General features: G+C 47.8%; 2 protein-coding genes and 1 non-coding gene across 6 annotated transcripts in view; all 3 read left to right on the plus strand.

The window, feature by feature from the left end:
• Positions 1-4,433, plus strand: part of LOC127199486 (protein S100-A16) — a 62,371-nt gene extending 57,938 nt beyond the window's left edge. For 3 of the 4 annotated variants that reach the window (XM_051157607.1, XM_051157609.1, XM_051157606.1), the window contains exons 2-3: positions 3,707-3,885; positions 4,176-4,433. In XM_051157607.1, coding sequence (XP_051013564.1) covers positions 3,733-3,885; positions 4,176-4,346 — 324 coding nt within the window. In that variant the 5' untranslated portion in view covers positions 3,707-3,732 and the 3' untranslated portion in view covers positions 4,347-4,433. Of the gene's footprint in view, positions 1-2,903; positions 3,042-3,706; positions 3,886-4,175 lie in introns of those variants that run through there. The other variant, XM_051157608.1, reaches the window with a different exon arrangement.
• LOC127199491 (protein S100-A2) overlaps positions 1-21,386 on the plus strand; it is a 284,365-nt gene that overhangs the window by 231,744 nt on the left and 31,235 nt on the right. The window lies entirely within an intron of this gene.
• Positions 11,478-11,581, plus strand: LOC127199738 (U6 spliceosomal RNA). Its single transcript, XR_007832002.1, has one exon. It is a non-coding gene; the product is annotated as a U6 spliceosomal RNA (small nuclear RNA).

Genomic DNA, 21,386 nt, shown 5'->3' on the forward strand with positions numbered 1-21,386 from the left:
GCCCTACGAATGTTGGGGAGGCCTGGGGTAGAGATAGGGGTGTGTGTGTGTATGTGTGTGTGTATGTGTGTGTGTGTGTGTGTGTGCGTGCGGATTTACAAGGTGAGGAAAAATTAAAATAAATTCAAATAAATAGGGTACCCAAGCAGATTAGGACTGACTGAATTCCTGTGTGTTGATGTGGGTGTGATTGTCATATGTCCTGTGAGGGTGCAGAGGTAGCAGCAGCCTCCAGCACCAGGGAAAGAGTGTGAGGGAGCAGAGAGACCTGGGCAAACAGTCTTGCAAATAGAGACTACAGCCCCATTCAGCTATTCTGCTAGCCCTGCCCGTGGACAGGGGCTGGGAGGAATGAGCTAGCTATGGAGGGCCTGGAAGCCTCAATGAATGAAAGCATGACTGCGTCGCTGCTTGGATTAGTGAGCGGGTGGAAAGTGAGCAGATGAGGCCGTTGGTGAATGAGTAAACAAACGGGGAAGTACTAAGTGGATTTGGGGCAGATGAGAGGGACCCAGAGAACGCCAGAGTTAAAATGGAAAATCTTGTAGGCTTTGGGGGAGCATCCTGAGTAGGAGAGATGGGTGGGGACGTATTCGACATTTGGAAATAACCGCTTAAGTGTACATGGGGTGAACGTGAGGGTGTTGTGGACATTCAGAGCTCCAGACCAAGGTGGACTGAAGGCTCTTGGAAAAGGAGTGGGGACCAGACTTGGGGGTGGGAGGGTGGAGCTGGAGTGGCTGAGATCCAGGGCCATCCATCCATGGTCAGGGCAATTTGGGCTTTTGGAAAAATCAGCAAGCCAGGCACAGGTAGGCGGGTGGGGGGGGGTTGGGGGGAGGTTGGGGGCGGGCGTTGGAAGCCTCCTGGTTGCTCAATGATGAATCAGCCCAAGAGACTAAGAGAACATTGGGGGAAGGGTGGGGCCCAAGGTGGATAGCCTCTTTAGGAGCGAGCGAGCCCTTTAACGTGATGTCCCTATTTTTGCTTTTTTTTTTTTTTTTTTTTTTTAAAGAAGGCTTCAGTGTTCATTGGTGCCTCATGCCCTCATAACCCCCAACTCTCATTCCAAGACTTGCCTGGGAAGAAACTAGGTCTTGGATAGGTTCTGCCTAGGAGGGGAGAACAGTACGCTTTCCCTCCCCATCTCAACGCCTGGAGGTCCTCAAGCGTGACTAGCTAAAGGATGGGGGTGAGACGGGTGAGGTAGCTGAGCCTGTCTTCTGCCCCTGAGGGGAGGGTGTAGGAAGGGTGTAATGACACCTGACTGCCCCACTTGGATACTTTGTCCTCAGAAATCGCTCCAGAAACACGCTCGTCCTGATGCTTATCTCAGAGCCATCCATTTTATAAGGAAAACCTGGGGAGGAGGCGGGTCCCTGGGAGGAAGGCCTGGGAAAGCCAGGACACTGAAGCTGAGCCTCTGGTCGGCCCAGTGCTCTCGGGACAGGTGGCTGCATCATCTCTTGGGTGTGTGTTTCTCTGTCAGTTGTTTGCTCAGCTGCTGCAAGAAGCCAGGTAGGGACCGGCTGGGAGGAAGCTCCCTCGGTGGAGGAAACAAGACTTAAGGCAGGTAGAGGGAGAGTTGGCAGAGAGCAGTAGCAGAAGCGCCACGTCCCAATTACCTCTTCCTCTTCTCTCTGACTGTTTCCTACAGAGCTCGTCACTTGGCACAGCTCTGGGATGGTAAGGCGTGGGGGCAGGATTCTCCTTTTGCTTTCAAGGCTCCGGTGGGAGAGAGCTGAGTGCAACTCTTCCTGTTCCTGAGGCAGGTTCCAGAATCTCCAGGAACGCTGGCCATGGGCCATCCTCACCTCCACCCAAGGGTGTCAGTGCAGACAGAAAAAAAAAAAAGCCTTTTTCTCCCTTATTTGCGTATGTTAGAGAATTTGCTTCAGCATCTTTCAAACATTAAACTGCACTGTTACAGCCCTAACAAACAGTATGGGAAGAGGATAGCTTCCTATGCGTCTGGCTCTGCATGCTGTCCTTCCAGCTGCAGACCACAGTGGCCAGGAGGGTAAGGAGGGGAGGAGGCCCCCCAGAGGTGCCCCAGCCTGACCACTCTCCCTCTCAACTCCACTTCCTTCCTGCATCCTGGCCTGCTTCCTCTGGTTCTGACCATTCCTCAAGAAAAAGATGCCTGAATGTTGTAGAAAGGTGGTCAGGGGCCTTGGGCACTTGGCATTAGGTGGACTATTGGAACATCTCCCCTGAGCAGGGCAGGTGCTGTGGGCCAGACAAGCTACAGAGATTAAAAAGGAGGGCACCTGTACACTCAGGGTTAGCAGACTGTGCTCCCAGGTCTACAGATTCTGCTATTTGGCTCCAAAGACAGCCGCAGAATGAAGAGACACCATGTGGCTTCATAGATGGAGCGGTCAGAGCCAGAGACTAATCTACCAGCTAATGGCCCCAGCTGGTGTTGACATGGTGAAGACAGACATGGCTGTGGGAGTCCGGGTATAGAGATGACAGAGGTCAAGGCAAGGTTTCCTGCAGGCATACTTTGGGGAGGGGCAGAGTGACAGGCAGGCGTCAGCCGAAGAGAGGAGCATGCAGGGTGATGGGCACGGGAGAAGACATGATCTACCCAAGGGGTAGAAAGCGGGGTGGTAAGGACAGGAGGCGTGCTGGGGCCTGGCGAAGGAGAAGGCCTTTTTGAATCAGACTGTGGGTGCACAGACCTGCCAGTGGTTGTGTCCTTTGGTGTCCATCTCTCCTTCCTGGGACCAGCTAGGTGAGGGTAACAGGAATTCATTCTTGTGCTGGGGGCGGGGTGGTGGTGGTGGTGGTGGAAGGGGACTTTGATTTGCCAGGCTGATTTGGAGGGGCTCTGGACATGGGCGGCGAGTTACAGAGTAGATCCGCCTGCTTCCCTCATATCCTGTTATTCAGAAGGCTGTATCCGCCTTCTGTGAGTGGCCTTTTGTTCTGGGGTGAGGGGGTGATGTGTGTGGCCTCTGTCAGGCAGCAGCTGCGGTCCAGAGGCCCAGAGTCTGTCTCCAGCTGGGGCAGAACTGGGCCAGGATTTTCCTTAGGTATGGGGTAAAGAGTGTTGCTGGGCCATGATATGTACTTAGGAATGGTTTTGAGGGAGGAGAGGGTGACAGGGTGTGGCCAGGAGAGGAGCCACACAAAATCTGATCTGACAGAGCCAGACTTTGTTCTTTCCTAGAGATGGGCAGTGGTGGCTGGAGGCCCTGAACTCACTGCTTTAGAGCTTGTGCTAGGGGTTGAGGTGGGCTGACGTTCCTGTTCCTGCTTTGTTGCCTAGAGCTGGGGTCTCAGCCAGTCCTCAGGGTGGAAGATGAAAGCCCCTGGTTCTCTCTGCCTTGACTCTTCACAACTATGGTCGCCCTAAAACAGGGGACCTGGGTGTGTATTTGGGGGCACAGTTGCCTGCCTCCTGTCTCCACTGTAGCCTCCTGCTCTCAGAGGGCCCTGACGTGCAGCAGGGCTGCCCAGGGCAGGGGAAGCGCCTGGGGAACCTGTCTCGGCAGTGGCAGTCTGGCTGGGGAACACTTGGATTAGAGGAGTTAGTTACACAGCTCTCCTTCCGGGGTGTCACCCCCACACTCTGCAATCCCATGCCTCCTCCCCTCCCTTGTCCCGAAGACGAGCGCTGTAGGGATGCTGGGTGCTGTGTGTGCTGTGCATGTGTGTGTGATGTCCCTCCTCATCTTCTCTCTTTCTGGTCCCGCAGGCCCAGAGAGGAGCTGAGGCAGGGAGATGGCTGACTGCTACACAGAGCTCGAGAAGGCCGTAGTTGTCCTGGTGGAAAACTTCTATAAATATGTATCCAAGCACAGCCTGGTCAAGAACAAGATCAGCAAGAGCAGTTTCCGCAAGATGCTCCAGAGAGAGCTGAACCACATGCTGACGGTACCCACCCCCCCCCCCCCCCCCCCCCGTCGCCGCCGCTCCCCCACCCCATCTCCCCCCATTCCTCTCACCGTCCCCCCCCCCGCCGCTCTCCCCGTCTCCCCCCTCAGTCCTCTCAGCCACCCCTCCTTGTGCCCTGCTCAGTGACCTCCGCGCCCCCCACTCCCGCCCCCATGCCCTGCTAGCATGACCATGGAGGTTTGTTCGTGGCCTGGCAGTAGCTGTTGGGTCTAATTCTGGGGCTCTGCCTGGGTCATCGCGAGATCTTACTGACTCCAGTTCTTCCACAGGACACAGGGAACCGAAAGGCAGCTGACAAGCTCATCCAGAACCTCGATGCCAACCATGACGGGCGCATCTGCTTTGATGAATACTGGACCATGATAGGCGGCATCACCAGCCCCATGGCCAACCTCATCCGCCAGCAGGAGCAGCAGGAATGCCAGCAGAGCAGCAGCTAGGGGCCTCATGCGCCCCTTTCCCGTCCTGACCTATGATGCCCTGCCAGTGTTCTTCCCACGCTTTTTATTGACTCTTTCTTTCCTTCTCCCTCCTCACCTGTTCCTACCCTGGCTCAGCAGCACAGGGGGTGGGGGTGGGGGCTATCAGGGCCTCTTTGTGAGTGTCTCTTATTGTGGTAGTGCGTTCCCTAGAGCCTACAGGCCCTGGGGGAGGGGGTCCCCTTTGTGGAATGTTGATGCTGTTTGGGACACCCCCCTCGCCCACCAAGAGTTTCTTCATCTCTTGAGTCTGCGCACTCCTGCAATGTCTGATGTTCTTGTCTGACTCTTGCCTGATTCTGGGTCTGTCCTGACCTCTAGAGGTCAGCTTGCTGCTTGAGGTCTCCCAGCTCCTGGCTGTGGCAGCTGTGGAAACGGCAGTACCAGTATTATCCTCTTCTCCTCCTCCCAAGCCCTTAGTTGGGTGGAGAGGCATTCCCAGGGGCTCCTGTCCAGCTGTCTCTGTTTGGGAATGACCTAACCTGGGTTGAGCCTCCTCTCTGCTCTGCCACTGAAATAAACGCTGGATTTGGAGTTTGTAACTCCTAGCTGGGTTCCTTTGTGATTTTTTAAAAAAAAATATTATTTTATATGTTCCACACTTTCTGGGAATTTATCTCACCTTGGTGATCTTTGCCCTGGACCCCGAGGCTCTAGAGAATCTCCTAAGAAAAACCTCATATGAAAACAAAGCAACAAGAACAACAAGAAGCCAGAAGTTAAACTGGGCCTGATGGCACATGAGTAATCCTAGAGTCTAGGCCAAAGCATAAGAGTCCGGAGTTCAAGGCCAGCCAGGGATACATAGCCCAGCATGCTGTTGTTTGCCCACAATCCCCAAAGGCCCTCATAAGCTATTCTCAGACTCATGTTCAACTTCTGGGTGCATAATAGATGTCCTTTAGTCCTCACTATCATTAAGTAAAAGGGCCCGTGACGCCTCCGTCTTGAGCCTGAGTCTTTAGCATGGAGGCCTTAGATCCTCTCCAGAGGCTAATTCTAAGATGCAGAGATGGTGTGGGGTGGGGATACAGGGTGTAAGTGGAGAGGGTTGTGGGAGGCCAGAGAAGGAAAGGGAAGCAGTTTTCAGCTGCTGGGAGCAATGCCAGCCTTTCCATCTCTCTGCTACTCCACTGAGGAGCCTTCGATAGGCACATGCCAGGAAGCCAGCCTGCACCCACAGTGGAAGGTCACCCACAGTTTATTTTCTCCTTTCTTTTCTTTTTCTTCTTTCTTTCTTTCATTCGTTCAATACAGGGTCTCACTATGTAGACTTGGCTGGCTTGGAACTCACTATACAGACCAGATTGGCCTTGAACTCAGGATCCAAGTGCCTTGTGCGCCACCACACCAGGCCCAGGTGCAGAGACTTTTATTGGAGTGCATTTAAGGCTTTTCAGCTTTCTGAAACTGGTGTGCCATTGGACAGGGTGGTGTCAAGGTCTGCTGGTCTTTCTTTCCCAACATAGTGTCACAATAACCTCTTTTTAAAAACATTTAAAATTTTTATTTATCCATCTATTTATTTATTGTTGAAAATAGATTCTTCTCTCCATACAGTATATCCCAATTACAGTTTTCTCTCCCTCCACTCCTAGGTCTCCCCTACTTCTCCTCTCCTCTAATCCACTCCTCCTCCATCTCCCACCAGAAAAGAGCAGGCCTCCAAGAGACGACAACAACCAAACACAACAAAACAAAACACAACAAGACAAGATAAAGGCCCTCACATGGAGCCTGGACACAGCCATGCAACAGAGGAAAGGGTCCCAAGAACAGGCAGAAGAATCAGAGTCTTACTCGTTCTTGGCACCCAGGAGTCCCATTAAAAACACCAAGCTAGGGGACTGGACAGATGGCTCAGAGGTTAAGAGCACTGTTTGCTCCTCCAGAGGTCCTGAGTTCAATTCCCAGCAACCACATGGTGGCTCACATCCATCTATAATGTGATCTGATGCCCCCTTCTGGCCTGCAGGTGTGCATGCAGTCAGAGCACTGTATACATGATAAATAAATAAATAAATCTTTAACAACAACAACAACAACAACAACAAAAAACCCCACCAAGCTAAAAGCTATAATATATACACAGAGGACCTGGTGTAGACCCCCGAGTGCCTCGTGCTTGATGGTTCAGGTTCTGTGAGCCCATAGAGCCTTGCTTAGTTGATTCAGTGGGGCATCTTCTCCTGGTGTCCTCCATCCCGTCTGACTCCTACAATCTCTCTGCCCCCACATCCACAGGCTTCTCTGAGCTCTGAGGGAAGGGACCTGGTGGAGGTCTCCAATTTAGACCCTTTCTCTGCATAGTGTCTGGCTGTGGGCCTTTGCATGTGCTCCTATCAGCTGTCGGAGGAAGCCTCTTTGATGATGACTGCACAAGGCACCAGTCTACGAGTATAGCAGAATATCATTAGGACTCATTTCATTGATTTTTTTTTTCTTAGGATCGGTCATATTTGGTTCTACCCCAGGTCTCTGGGACATCCAGTCTCTGGCTCCTGGCCATCCAAGCAGTGTTAGGCATGGGTCCCCTCTTGCTGAGTTAAATCTCAAATCAGATATTGGTTGGCCACTCCCACAAGTTCTGTGCCACCATGCAAGCAGGACAGATTGTAGGTCAAAGGTTTTGTGGCCGGGTTGGTGTCCACACTTTCCTTTGGGTAGCCTGCAGAGTACCTTCCTGCACCAAAGAGACTAGAATGTAAGTGTGAAGGCTCCATGCAGGCACCAGCTTGAACCTCTCCATGTTCAAAGAGCTATGTGGATGCTCCCCCACTGTGCCCCCTATCAGTTGGCAGAGAGAATCCCTCTGCCCTAACCTCAGCCTTGATTGTTTGCAGATCTCCATGGGATCTCCTCAGCCAACAACTCCACCATATGCATCCTAGCCCCTTGACTGGAAGTCTTGCTTGGCTACAAAAGATGGCCAGTTGAGACTCTGTATCCTTCATCACGAGAGTTACCCTCAAAAATTCCATGAAGTTTTCACTGCACTAGGTTTCCACGCCATTCCCCAAGTGCTTTCCAATTCCAGCAGTCTCTCCCTGTGTTGTCTCCATCTATTCCATCTTCTCCCGCTCCTGATCCCTCCCACTCTTGTTTCCACCTGCCCCCAGTCTACCTGAAAAATCTATTCAATTTCCCCTTCCCTATCTTCCCTAGGGAGATCCAGGTGTCCCCCCAGAACCATTTCTTTACCTAACCGCTGTGGCTCTATGGATTGTAGCTTGTGTACATACCATATTTGTCTTTCTGGGTGTGAGTCTCACTCAGGAAGATTTTCCCCAGTTCCATCATTGGCCTGCAAATTTCATGTTGTCATCTTTTTAACAGCTGGGTAATACTCCATTGTGTAAATGTACAACATTTTCTTTATCCATTCTTCTGTTGAGTGTTATTTAGGTTGTTTATAGTTTTTGGATGTTGTAAGTAAAGATGCCTTGAACACAGTTGAGTCTTTGTGGTAGGATGGAGTGTCCTTCGGGGATATTTCCAACAGTGGGATAGCTGGGTCCTGAGGTAGACTGCTTCCCAACTTTTTAAGGAACCATTGATATTGGCTGTACAAATTTGTACTACCACCAGCAATGGAGGAGTATTTTCCTTGCTCCACATTCTCAATAGCATGAGATGTCACTTGTGTTATTGATTTTTAAGACATTCATTCTGTCAGGTGTATGATGGAATTTCAGAGTGGTTTTGACTTGCATTCCCCTGATGACTCAGGATGTTGAACAGTTCTTTAAGTGTTTCTCAGCTATCTGAGATTCCTCTATTGAGAATTCTGCTTAGATATATGCCCCATTTTAAAATTGAATTATTATAATCAAATTTTCTCATTTTGTAGCCTCCCACTTTGTCTGAATGATGGTGTCCTTCGCCTAACAGCAGCTTTTCAGTTTCATGAGGTCCTATTTATTAATTGTTGATCTGAGTGTCTGCATTATCAGTGTTCTGCCAAAATGTTCAAGGTCATTTCCTGCTTTCTTTTCCATCAGGTTCATGTATCTGCTTATATGTTGAGGTTTTTGATCCACCTGAACTTGAGTTTTGTGTAGGGTGATGAATATGTATTTATTTTCTTTCTTCTACATGCAGACATCCAGTTTGACCAGGACTATTTGTTGAAGATGAAAAAGATGTTCCCCCTGCCCCAAAGTGTGTGTTTCTGGATTCTTTATAAAAAAGCAGGTGTTCATATATGTGTGGATTAAGCTGGGTCTTAAATTCAATCCCATTGATCAATATATCTCTTTTTATGCCAGGACCATGGAGTTTTTATTACTATAGCTCTGTAGTACAGCTTGAAGTCAGGGATAGTGGTACCTCCTGCAGGTTTTTATTTTATTTTATTTTATTTTTTTAATTTTCAAGATTGTTTTTAGCTATCCTGGGTTTTTTTGTTTTTCCATATGAAATTGAGAATTGTCCTTTCAAGGACTGTAAAGAATAATGTTGTTGTTGTCGTTGGGGTGTTGGAGAGATGGCTCATTGATTAAGAGCACTAGAGGACCCTGGTTCAATTCCCAGCACCCACATGGCAGCTAACAACTGCCTGAACGTCTGGATCCAAGGAATCTGGACCCTGCAGGCACTGCATGCACATGCTGCATAGACATACATGCAGGCACCCCCACAATAAACAAACAAACAAACAAATTGTGTTGAGATTTAATGGAGATTGCATTGGATCTGTAGATTGCTTTTGGTAAGATGGCCATTTTTACTATATTAATCCCGCAGATCTATGAGCATGGGAGATCTTTCTGCCTTCTGATATCTTCTTCAATTTTTTTTTTCTTCAAAGAGTTGAAGTTTTTGCCATACAAGTCTTTCACGTTCTTGGTTAGAGTTACCCCAAGATATTTTATATTATTTGAAGCTATTGTGAAAGGTTTTGTTTCCTTGATTTCTTTCTTACTTAATTTATCACTTACATACAGGAGGGCTACTAATTTTTTTTAAGTTAATCTTGTATCCAGCCACTTTGATGGCAGTGTTTATGAGCTGTAGGAGTTCTCTGGTGGAATTTTTAGGGTCACTTATATACACTGTCACATCATCTGCAAATAACTGTATTTTGACTTCTTTCTTCTCTCTCTCTCTCTCTCTCTCTCTTTGGTTTTTCAAGACAGAGTTTCTCTGTGTAGCCTTGGCTGTCTTAGACTCGCTTTGTAGACCAGGCTGGCCTCGAACTCACAGCGATCCGCCTGCCTCTGCCTCCCGAGTGCTGGGATTAAAAGCGTGCGCCACCACGCCCGGCTGACTTCTCCCTTTTCAATTTGTATCCCCTTGATCTCCTTTAGTTGTCTTGCTAACTCTAGCTAAAACTCCAAGCACTGTATTGAATAGATATGGAGAGTGGACAGCCCTGTCTTGTCCCTGATTTTAGTGAACCTGCTTCGTGTTTCTCTTCATTTAATTTGATGTTGGCTGTAGGCTTACTGTGTTTCCTTTATTACATTTAGGTATGTGTCTTGTATCTGTTATGTCTCCAGGACCTTCATCGTGGAAGGGTGTTGGATTTTGTCAAGAGCCTTTTCTAGATCTAATCAGGTGATCATGCGGTTTTTTTCCTTTCAGTTTTTTTATATGGTGAATGGCATTTTCTGCCATTTGTATATTGGACCACCGCTGAGTCTCTGGGATGAAGCCTACCTGATCATGGCGGATGATCTTCTTGATGTGTTGTGTCTGTGTTCATGAGTAAAACTGGCCTGTGATTCTCTTTCTTTGTTGAGTCTTTATGTTTGGATATCAGGGTGACTGTGGCCTCATAGAATGATTTGGTCAAGGTTCCACCTGTATCTACTGTGTGGAATAATTTGAGAACTGGGCTCAGTGAAAAACCTTGCCTCAATATATAGGAGGGTGATCAAGGAAGACACTTGATGCCAGCCATGATCCTCCACACATGTGCCTATATACATGCATGTATAACACACACACACACACACACACACACACACACACACACACACACACACACACCACAGAGGAAACCCAAATACTTTGTTTTCAGTGCTTTTGGATATGCTCAGAAATTGGAATGCTGAGTCATATTATATGTCTGTTTTTAACTTAAAAATGTAAACACCTGTCTATCTACCTATCTTTCAATCAGTTATTTATTTAATTGTGTATGTACATACGTGTGGAGATCAGAAAACAACTTGCAAGAGTTGATTCTCTTTTGTTACCATGTACGTTTCAAGGATCTATCTCAGGTTGTCCAGTCTTGGCAACATGAGCCTTAACCCAATGAGCTGTCTTGTTGACCTACTTTTAATTTTTGGTGAAGTCTCAAGACCGTTTTCTGTAGCAGCTGCACCATTTTACAACCCTGCCCCTAGAGCACGGAGGTTCCAGTTTTCTCCATGTCTTTGTCGACACTTCTCTTCCTTTTCTCCCCGCTTCTCTTTGGGTGGTACTGGACCTGAATCTTCCCCCTTCTCTTTGGGTGGTACTGGACCTGAATCTCCCCCCTTCTCTTTGGGTGGTACTGGACCTGAATCTCCCCCCTTCTCTTTGGGTGGTACTGGACCTGAATCTCCCCCCTTCTCTTTGGGTGGTACTGGACCTGAATCTACAGTCTCAGGTGTGTTAAGCAAGTGCTGTACAACAGAACCCTATCTCTAGTTTTGTGCCCTCCCCGACCCCCCTGACTTGAATCATGTCCTCTGCTCTCCCCATGACACTTCGCACTCGTCTGACTCCCTTTCCTCCCTTACAAGCTCTCTCCTTCTGTTTGTCTATCACATTTTTATGGGGGTGCATTTGCTTTGTTTTTTTCAGACAGGCTCTCATGTAGCCTTGAACTGGCTAAATGTAATAATTGAGGTTGACCTTGAACTCTGTTATCTTTCCGCTTCTATGTCCCAAGTGCTGGATGACAGGCATGCTCTATTTTGGTTATTTCCAACATATAATAACAGTATGTATTTTGTGGGGTGCGATGTCAACTTGACACGTGTATGCAATACATAATGATCAAATCATGGAAGGTCTGCTTAATGGGTTCAGAAATACACTTAAACAGGAGGATGGAATTGTGCTATTCTTGTGTGTTTCAAAATGTCTCAGGGCTGTGCTTGCTTCAGCAGCCCAGTACTAAGATTGGAATAACACAGAGAAGATCAGCGTGGCTCCTGCGCAAGGACGGCATGCGAATTCATGAAATGGTCAGTCTGTTGTTTTAATGTCTTGCTATTAGTTTGCATTTTTGAGACAGTCTTATTATGTAAGCTTACCCAGCCTGGCTCTCGCTGTGTAGTTCTGCTTGTTCTCACGGCAGCCTCCAACCTTTCTGCCTCTGCCCGAGGAATTATGGGTGAGCAACGAGCATCACCACAGCCAGCTGCTGCTGCTTCCTTCTTCCTTTTCCTCTTCCTCCTCATTTTCTTTTCATATTTTGAAACAGGGTCTTCATATCACCTAGCCATTTTGGCTATATCAGCCACCCCACCCCCATTTTGGCATATGGTTATTCATCTCTTATAATCCTTTCCATCTTTGTGGCATCATGCCCTTCCCCCACCCCCATCCACATGTCTTGTTTTGACATAGGCTCTCACTCTAGGTCTTGGCTAGCCTTAAACTCTCAGTCTCTTGAGGATTGGGGCTAAATCATTGTACCCACAATTACCAGGCGTTTACAAGTCTGCTCTTAGAGGGTCTAAGTTCAAGCCTAGAGTTATGTGGAGGAAGCTGAGTTTTTTTGGAGGCCAGAAACTTTAGTGGCAGTCTGGGTTTTGCCTCAGGGCCTGAAGCCAGAGAAGTCCCAGAGGGCCAAACACAGCTAAGACAAGGTCAGGTCACTCAACAGAATGCAGGGCTCCTTGGGAAGTGTGGGGTGAGAAAAGCGCTGACAGTGTAGACTGGGTAGGCCTGAGGACCAGCAGCAGGCCTTGGTAAGCTGCCTTTCCCAGCGCCCTCTGTTAAGGTCTCATGTTGCCCCGCCTTAGTGTCCAGTGAGTTGTGTTCGGCAAAGCCATCAGTGACTTGACTTGTCATTCTTTAGAATCTGGAATATTGTGTAGCATGAGGGCAAAATACCTAAAAACACTTACGTCAGCACTTACAACAATCAAGACTTATTTATTTATTTTTACGTATATAAGTGTTTCGCCTGTGTCTATGTACGTGCACCATATGTGCACCTAGTGCATGTGGGGCCCTGAAAGTGATGTTGGGTCCTCTGGAACCAGAGTTACAGATGGCTGTGAGTCATCATGCAGGTGCTGGCAACAAGACAGCCAGGGAGTGTCCTTGACAGCTGAGCCATCTCCCCAGCCCCTTGCGTCAGCTTTTGTTTTTCCATTTAGATTCCTAGGGAAAAATATCCCTTTTGGAAGACTACAACCCTAATATTGTCCAGCACTAAAAGTTCAAACATTTGTTTTTGGAATCCAAGGCTTGTTTGTTGTTCCTTCTGGCAGCCCTGTGAGGCAGGAGCCGGTGCTGACGTTTCACAGTAGAAAACACTGAGGCTCAGGACTTGGTGTGTGTGTGTAACTCACCCAAGGCGCATCATTCACGCGGCAAAGATCTGCAGCTCAAGTCTCTTCTTTTACTAACTCTCTGTGGTACCACTACAATCGAGAGCCAAGAGTGTCCCTGTCTGGTGGTAGCCCAGTCGTTACTCCATGAACAGGAGGATGGCAATCTCATCCCCAAAACCCATGTATTTAAGAACAAGCACACAAACAAATCCAAACAGGCATGGTGGTGTGTGTCTGTAATGCCAGTGCTGGGGATGGTCACAGCAGGATGTCTAGGGCTTGCTGTCCAGCTGATCCAGTGAGGCTCAGGTTTAGGAGAGACCCTGTCTCTAAAAATAAGATGAAGAGTGCTAATCTTCCTGGGAACTCCCCTCAGACTCATCCAGAGGCATGTCTCTTAGTTGACTCCAGAGTCAATCAAATAGACACTCAAGATGTTAACCCAGGGAGCTGGAGAGATGGCTCCCTGGTTAAGAACACTGGCTGTTCTTCCAGAGGACCTGGGTTCAGTTCTCAATATCCACATGGCAGCTCACAACTGTCTATAATTAATTCCAGTTCCAGGGGATCTGATACCCTCACACAGACATATGTATAGTCAAAACACCAATGTACATAAAATAAAGATAAATTAAAAAAATACATTGCGGGGAGGTGGTGGCGCACGCCTTTAATCCCAGCACTCGGGAGGCAGAGGCAGGCAGATCTCTGTGAGTTTGAGGCCAGCCTGGTCTATAAAACAAGTCCAGGCTAGTCAAGGCTACACAGAGAAACCCTCTCAAAAAACTAACAACAACAACAACAACAAAAAGATGTTAACTCAGTTTTGAACATGGATGTGTTTGCCAAGGGACTAGAACACAGCACAAGAAGCCAAGAGTCAAAAGGCATTTCAAAGTGAACATGCATTAAGTCCAATCTCCCAATGGCCCCTTGCCTCAGCACCAACTCCCACTCCATTCTCCTCAGTGTCGTCTGCAAATCTGGAGCTGCCTCTGGCTCCTTTCCGTCCCTCACATCCCCTGGTGAGTCTGTTTTCAGGTCTTAGCGCTTGGTTTTCCAACGCATCCAGAGTCAGTTTCCACCACCCACCTCAATCACTATTATACCATTCTGAATCGTGGTCCCTTCTCAGCTAAAGCAAGCATTGCCTGTCGTCCTTTTATGGAGGCCAGATGCTGCATACTCATTTTACATATGGCACCAGATGTCAGCCTTGCTTGGAGCTAGATCACTTGATAGGCCTGACTGGCCCAGACCTTGGACTTGCTGTAACCCCAAGTACAGGGTTACAGGTGTGCTCTCCCATGTTCAGCTCAAAGTGAACCTTCTAAAAAGGTGTATTAGGTCACATGCCTCCTCTGCTCAAAAATCTTAGCGCTTCCCAGTCTCCCTAGGGAGGAGCTGAGGCGGGATGGTGAAGAGGAGAGAACGCTGGGAGAGGAAGGGGGCTCCGCATCTGCTTCTACTTCTGAGGGACTTCAGGCTCCACCGAGGAGGCCCTGGCGGCTACAGACAATCTGTGTTTTCCACACTACGTCTTGTCAAAAGGCAATGAATAAGTTGCCCGTGTTCAGGGCCAGATGGTGCGTTCTCAGAGGCACCTCCATCGAGGACATCAGTGACAATGATGACAGTAACTAGGCTTACTTGGAGTTAGGATGATGTAAGACTTTATTGTTCTATTACTTCTCCCTCCCAGGCATGGCTGGTGCTGTTCGTAAGTGCACATGACCACTTTGCTTACTGGGAAAACCTCTAACTTTTAACCTCCTTACAAATTACACTCCTTAGGTGAAGTTAGAGAGAAAGGAAGTGGTTTCTTAGCAACCTTTAGAGATGTATCTTGGTGGGGCACCGAGATCCCTTAAACACTATCTGTACAGGAACACACGGTGAGTCACCTTGAGAAGCGCCCACTTGTTTTATCAGGTGTGTTTTACTCACTTGGAGCACATGCCACTACACCTGGCTACTATTTTCTTTTATTTTTGTACTAAGGATTAAAGCCAGGGCTTCACAAATGCTAAGTCAGCACCTTTCCACTGAGATATAACCTCACTTTTTGTCTTAAGTTTTACCTTTTTTTTTTTTTGAGACAGGGTTTCTCTGTATAGCCTTGGCTCTCCTGGATTCGATTTATAGACCAGGCTGGCCTCGAACTCACAGAAATCCTCCTGCCTCTGCCTCTGTGAGTACTGGGATTACAGGTGTGCACCATCATGCCTGGCTTTAAGTTTTACTTTGAGACAGGCTCTTTTGAACTTGGGATGCTCTAGCCTCTGCCTCCACGCCAGCTGGGACTACCACCCTGCTTTGTATTTTGATACAGCATTTATAAATCTCTAAGATGTCGTTTGTTTATTGCTTTTTTTCACTACAGCTTAGTTTCCATGAGGGAGAATTTGCTCCTGTCTTGTTTACTGTGTTGTTTGCAGTACCTGGCACATAGCCAGCACTCGTGTCTGGAGCATGAGTGGGCTCCCATGTGGGAGTGTCTGAGTTTTATTACATCCCAAGCCCATGCTTTCTCTCCTGGATTCTTTGCTGTCTCATTCGGGTGTCTACATTTGTCTTAGGGTTTATTGCTGGGATCAAACACCATGAACAAAAGCAACTTGGGGAAGGAAGGTTTTTGTTTTCGAGACAGGGTTTCTCTCCGTAGCCTTGGCTGTCGTGTACTCTCTTTGTAGACCAGGCTGGCCTTCCCAAGTGCTGAAATTAAAGGTGTGCACCACTACTCCCGGCTTGGGGAAGAAAGGTTAATTTCACTTATACTTGCATACCACAGTCCATCGCTGAAGGAAATCAGGGCAGGAACCTGGAGCCAGGAGCTTCTGGAAAGGCCATAGGGGGAGTGCTGATGACTGCCTTGTTCTCCATGGCTTGCTCAGTCAGCTTTCTTATAGCCCTCAGGACCAGCAGTTCAGGGTGGTACCGCCCACAGTAAACTGGGCCTTGCCACCCCACTCAAAACAAAACAAAAAAACCCCAAAACCACCACCACCACCACCACTGCCACCACCACCACCACCACCACTGCCACCACCACCACCATCACCACTGCCACCACCACCACCAACACCACGCATACAGGCTTGTCCATAGGCCAATAGTGTGGGGATATTTTCTCAATTGAGGTTCCTCTTCCAGCAGAACTCTGGTTTGTGTCGTTGACAGAAGCCTAGTCTGTGCCAAGCCTGGTCCCAGGAGTTTTTCTTCTTATTGGGTTCCCTTGCTTCTCGCATCCAGTTGACTAACAAGATCTACTGCTTTTACCTCAAAAGTGAACCTCAGCCAGCTATGGCAACATGTGGTTGCAATTCAAGCCCTTGGGAGGATGAAGCAAGAGGATTGCTGAGTTGAGGCTAGCCTGGCCAACAGATCCTGTATTTTTCCATTTCTACTGTCCTACAACTTTATCTTTATTTAATTTAATTTTAATTTTAATTTATGTGCACGTGTTGGTATAGGGGTGTCAGATCTTGGAGTTACAGACAGTTGTGAGCTGCCATGTGGTTGCTGGGAATTGAACCAGGGTCCTTTGGAAGAGCAGGCAGTGCTCTTAACCACTGAGCCATGTCTCCAGCCCCACAACTTTATCTTAAAGTACCATCTTCTGGACACCACAATTGCAGGAGACAGCCTTCTAGCCTTTGTGTGCGTGTGTGTGCTAACATAGTGTACTTTGACCTCTTAAGCTTTTCCTTAGGTTTATTTGTGTAGCTCTGGTTGCCCTGGAACTCGCTTTGTAGATCAGGCTGGCCTCGAACTTGGTCTCCTGAATGCTGGGATTAAAGACACGTGCCTGGAACTCACGAGGTAGACCAGGCTGGTCTTGAACCCAACAGAATTTGCTTGCTTCTGCCTCCCCAGGGCACTGGGACTAGAGACGTGTGCCGCCTTTGCTGCTTCTTTTGGGAAATACTCAGGAAGGACTCTGACCCTGTCTTAACAGCAGCAGTAAAGGAAACAAAATGCAGGCAGGGGAGGACGGGACAGAACAGCTGGGACAGGACACAACAGCAAAAGCCAAACAAACAAGAGCCCCTCTGTTGTGGATTGAATAAGAATGGCCCCCAAGGCTTACTTATAGATTTGAACGCTTGGTCACCAGGGAGCAGCACTATTAGGATATGTAGCCTTGTTGGAGTAGGTGTGTCACTGGGACGTGTGTGTGTGTGTGTGTGTGTGTGTGTGTGTGTGTGTGTGTGTGTTGGCGCCACCATGCTCCTTGCCTTGAGGATAGTGGACTAAACCTCCTAAACTGAAAGCCAGGTCCAGTGAAATGCTTTTCCTTTGTAAGAGTTGACATTGGTGGGGCTTGGTGTTACAAGCCTTTAATCCCAGCACTCTGGAGACAAGAGTTCAAGGCCAGCCTGGTCTACAAAGCAAGTTCCAGGTCAGCCAGGGCTACACAAAGAAACCCTGTTTCGAGGGGGAAAAAAAAAAAAAGTGGCCGTGGCCATGGTGTTTCTTCACGTCAATAGGACAGAGGTTGGTACCAGGAGTGGGGTTTTGCTGTGACAGGCCTGGCCATGCTGCTTGCTGCCAGAGGGTGAACTCTGGGACTTTGGACTGGAAAAACACTAAGTGGGGCTTAATGGGCCACAGTAGCGGGAGCTTGGAAGACAGTGGGGCGGAGAGCAATATAGACTATCCCTGAGGATACCAAGAGATGACAGAATACAATTACATAGACTATGAGATGTATCCACAGGAAAAAAGGTACAAAAATGGTACCACAATACGCACTATCTTAAAAAGTTCCACATAAGTTTTACCTGTATTTACCTGGAGAGAAAGATGAACAAGTGACTGAACTTCAGATTTTGAGAAATACTAATTCCTTAAAAAAAAAAAAACAAAACAAAACCAAAAAACCCCGCAGAGAAAGCCTCAACGCTTTACCACATTTTATTTTATGCAGTTGCACACAGCAACTCTTCCAAGAAGATGGGGGAAAATAGTGAATTCACTTCTACTCCTGTTTCCCCTGCCTCAGTCTACCACACTCGTCAGTATTAGCATGTTGCTGCATCCGCCACCTTCACCGCAGGCCATCAGGATGCCTGTTTGCGTGTTGAGCCTCCGGTCTCTGAATTCAGGGTTCGCAAGCTGATCTCTCAGCCTGGCTTCCTCCCTGCACCCTTTATCGGATTCATTATTCAGTTGGTTGGATTTCTTGGCTCCTGTACTCCCATGTCCTTTCGGCTTGAGACTGTTGTTACTTGGCAGGTGGAGTACAGCTTTTGGGGCCTCATTCTTCGCTCTGAGCCCTGCAGACACTGCAGCACTGTCTGTGGCCCTCGGTGGTTTCCTGGGAAAGGCTCGCACTCACCCAGCTCCCTTTCATACAGGAAACTGTAGCAGCTGTCTTTCTCTCCATGGATTCTCTCTCTCTCTTTCTTCTTAAATTATTATTTTTTCTTTTTTTTTTTTTTGGTTTTGGTTTGTTATTTTGGCTGTCCTGGACTTGCTTGTAGACCAGGCTGGCTTTGAACTCACAGCGATCCGTCTTCCTCTTGCCTCCCAAGTGCTGGGATTACAGGCGTGTACCACCATGCTCCCCCCCTCTTATTTTAGTGTTGAAATATTTTAGCTGTATAGAAAACTAAGAAAAGAATACAATATTCAAATTAGTTTTGTTGAATTTGAACGTTTTCCTGTATTTGTTTCAAATCAGTAGAAGTAAATTATTAACAGTCACCCAGTTGAAAGCGGCTGCCTACCCAGCCACATATGTCTGCCTACACAGCCACGTACTGTGTCCCTGCTCCCCTCGCCTGCGAACGTTGTCCTGAATTAGAATGTGTGTATGATTCCATTACAGGAAAAAAAGTATTTGTGTTGCTGGGGTTAGAACCCAGGGCCCAGCCGGGCGTGGTGGCACACACCTGTAATCCCAGCACTCGGGAGGCAGAGGTAGGCGGATCGCTGTGAGTTCGAGGCCAGCCTGGTCTACAAAGCAAGTCTAGGACAGCCAAGGCTACACAGAGAGACCCTGTCTTGAAAAACCAAAAAAACCAAAACCAAAACCAAAACCAAAACTAAAAAACCCCAACAAAACAAAAGAAGAACGCAGGGCCTGAACATATAAGGGGAGTGCTCTGGCTCTTAATGATCGGCTCACATCCATACAGACGAATTTCTAAGCAATGTTTTATTTTACATTGCATGTTTTCGTGCTGTACATGTATGGTTACCATTAAACCAGTGTGGTGGTGCAGGTGTACAACCTCAGCACTTGCGAGGCAGAGACAGGGTGGGAATCAAAAGTTTAGGGTCATCCTTAGCGACATAGTGAGTTCAAGGGCAATCTGGGGTGAGACTCCGCTAAAAGACAAACATTCTCCCAATCTCACATTTGATACCATCTGAACGATTGCCAGTGCGGTGGGACCGCCCTGTGTCGTTCGTTGCTACTACAAAGCAGGAGAGCGGTGGCTGATGGGAGCTAGTTCACTGGTGGCTTTAGACTAGATACTTTCACTATTACTTTATGCTAATGTTGAATTAGGAGAGGCCACTTTCTGCTTCTTTGGCTTGAAGTTAATTAGACAAATGCAGTTGCAAGTCTGTGCCACCTTATCACCTCACAGAGTGCAATGCTGTCCAGCTTCTGGTCACATTCCCAAATCTGTTTGCTCTCACAGAGGCAGGGGCCAACCACCCTCGTCCAAGGGACGCTGCTGGCAGGAGGTCCCGCAGAACCGACGAACAGGATATTCTCCACCATTGAGTGGAGAGTGAGATCTGACTCTCACACGAACTCTGGTGCCCCTCTTCTGACCATGTCCCCTGGATGGGGAGGCCTGGCGGCACTCAGAGGAAGGATAGCAAGTTACCAAGAAGAGACTCTATATTCTAAGAGCACATATAGGGGGAGGAGGTCTCCCTCAATCACAGACATAGGGGAGGGGAGAAGGGGGGAAGTGAGAGGGAGGGAAGAATGGGAGGAAACAGGGGAAGGGCTAACAATCGAGATGTAATATGAATAAATTAATAAAATAGAATAAATGTTTAAAAAAAAAAAGAAAGTGTGGCTTCAGCTTCCATATGTAAATGCTCTGTGGCTCAGTGCCTATAAGAGGGAAACTCTGTAAGTGCCAAGATGATGTGCAGGACCTCCCTGGATACTTTCTGGGCTTTCTCAGCTGGGGTTCCATCTGCCCAGCAGCCTGAGCTGTGGGGACCAGCTGAGCAGGAAGCCCAGGTTTGCCCATCCTCGGCCACTCTAATCCATCACTGTGCTACCTGGAGTGTTCTCACTCGGACAAGCTGATGATGCACAGCGAGCCTGCTTCAGAGTTCCTCTGTAGGACATCTGCTGCTCTTAGAAGCGTTTAGAGTTAGAGCGGACTTTATGTTCCTCAGTTTAAATATAATTAGTCTAAATGTATTTTTTCTAAGTTACCCAGTATAGTACCTTTTCATTGCAGATCTTCCATTTCTCTCTATTAAAAATAAATTAGCAACTTTATTAACTTAAATATCTCTTCCTCTCTGTTTAAAAATTTATTTAAAAATTTTTTTCCTTTTGGGGAATCCTATTATCTCTATAGCAACACTTTTACTTTTATTCTTTAATGGCACACACCTTTAATACCAGCACTTGGGAGGCAGAGGCAGGCACATCTCTGAATTTGAGGCCAGCCTGGTCTACAGAACAAGTTCCAAGACAGCCGAGGCTACACAGAGACACTGTCTCAAACAACAACGACAACAGATAAATAAATGAGCAATTGAGCCTGGATAAGCTTAGTATCTTACTTTTTCTTCTCAGCAACTGAAAGGCAGAGGCAGAAGGGCAGGAGTTCACAGTCATTCTCTGCTGCATAGAAAGTTCAAAAACCCAGCCTGAGCTTCCTGAGAGCCCTGCATTTAAACAAATGAATGAAGGAATGAACACACACCAAATCTCCTGATAATTCCCTTCATGTTCTGGAGTTTCTCTGTTTACTTGTTTGTCCCTTATACTCTTCCCACTGTGCTCTTTATGCCAGACAGTGTGATTTCAGTCCCAACGTGCTCACCTCATTCTTGGACCCATTTATTTCCGTGTGTGTTCATGCACTAGCAGAGCAGGGCCCCAGGCCTTAGCACAGCTGACTCCATGGTGGAAGGGCCAGCTGTAAACTCTTTCAGGAAGACAGCACCACCTGCCAAAACAAAAACAAAGGCCTAACCCATCAAAGTCTGCAGCCATGGAAAAGCCTCTGAACGTATTAACTTTCTGCTTCCGGCTAGCTGTTCTTGTTAGCTGGTAACCTGGAACATGACTTGTGCTTCAAAGCTCACCCTGGCCGGGAAGGTGGTGGCGCACGCCTTTAATCCCAGCACTTGGGAGGCAGAGGCAGACGGATTGCTGTGAGTTCGAGGCCAGCCTGGTCTACAAAGTGAGTCCAGGATAGCCAAGGCTACACAGGGAAACCCTGTCTCAAAACAAAACAAAACAAAGCAAAACAAAAGCTCATCCTGAACACCCAGTGTAGTC

The sequence above is a fragment of the Acomys russatus genome, chromosome 15 (assembly GCF_903995435.1).
Source record: "Acomys russatus chromosome 15, mAcoRus1.1, whole genome shotgun sequence".
NCBI lineage: Eukaryota > Metazoa > Chordata > Mammalia > Rodentia > Muridae > Acomys > Acomys russatus.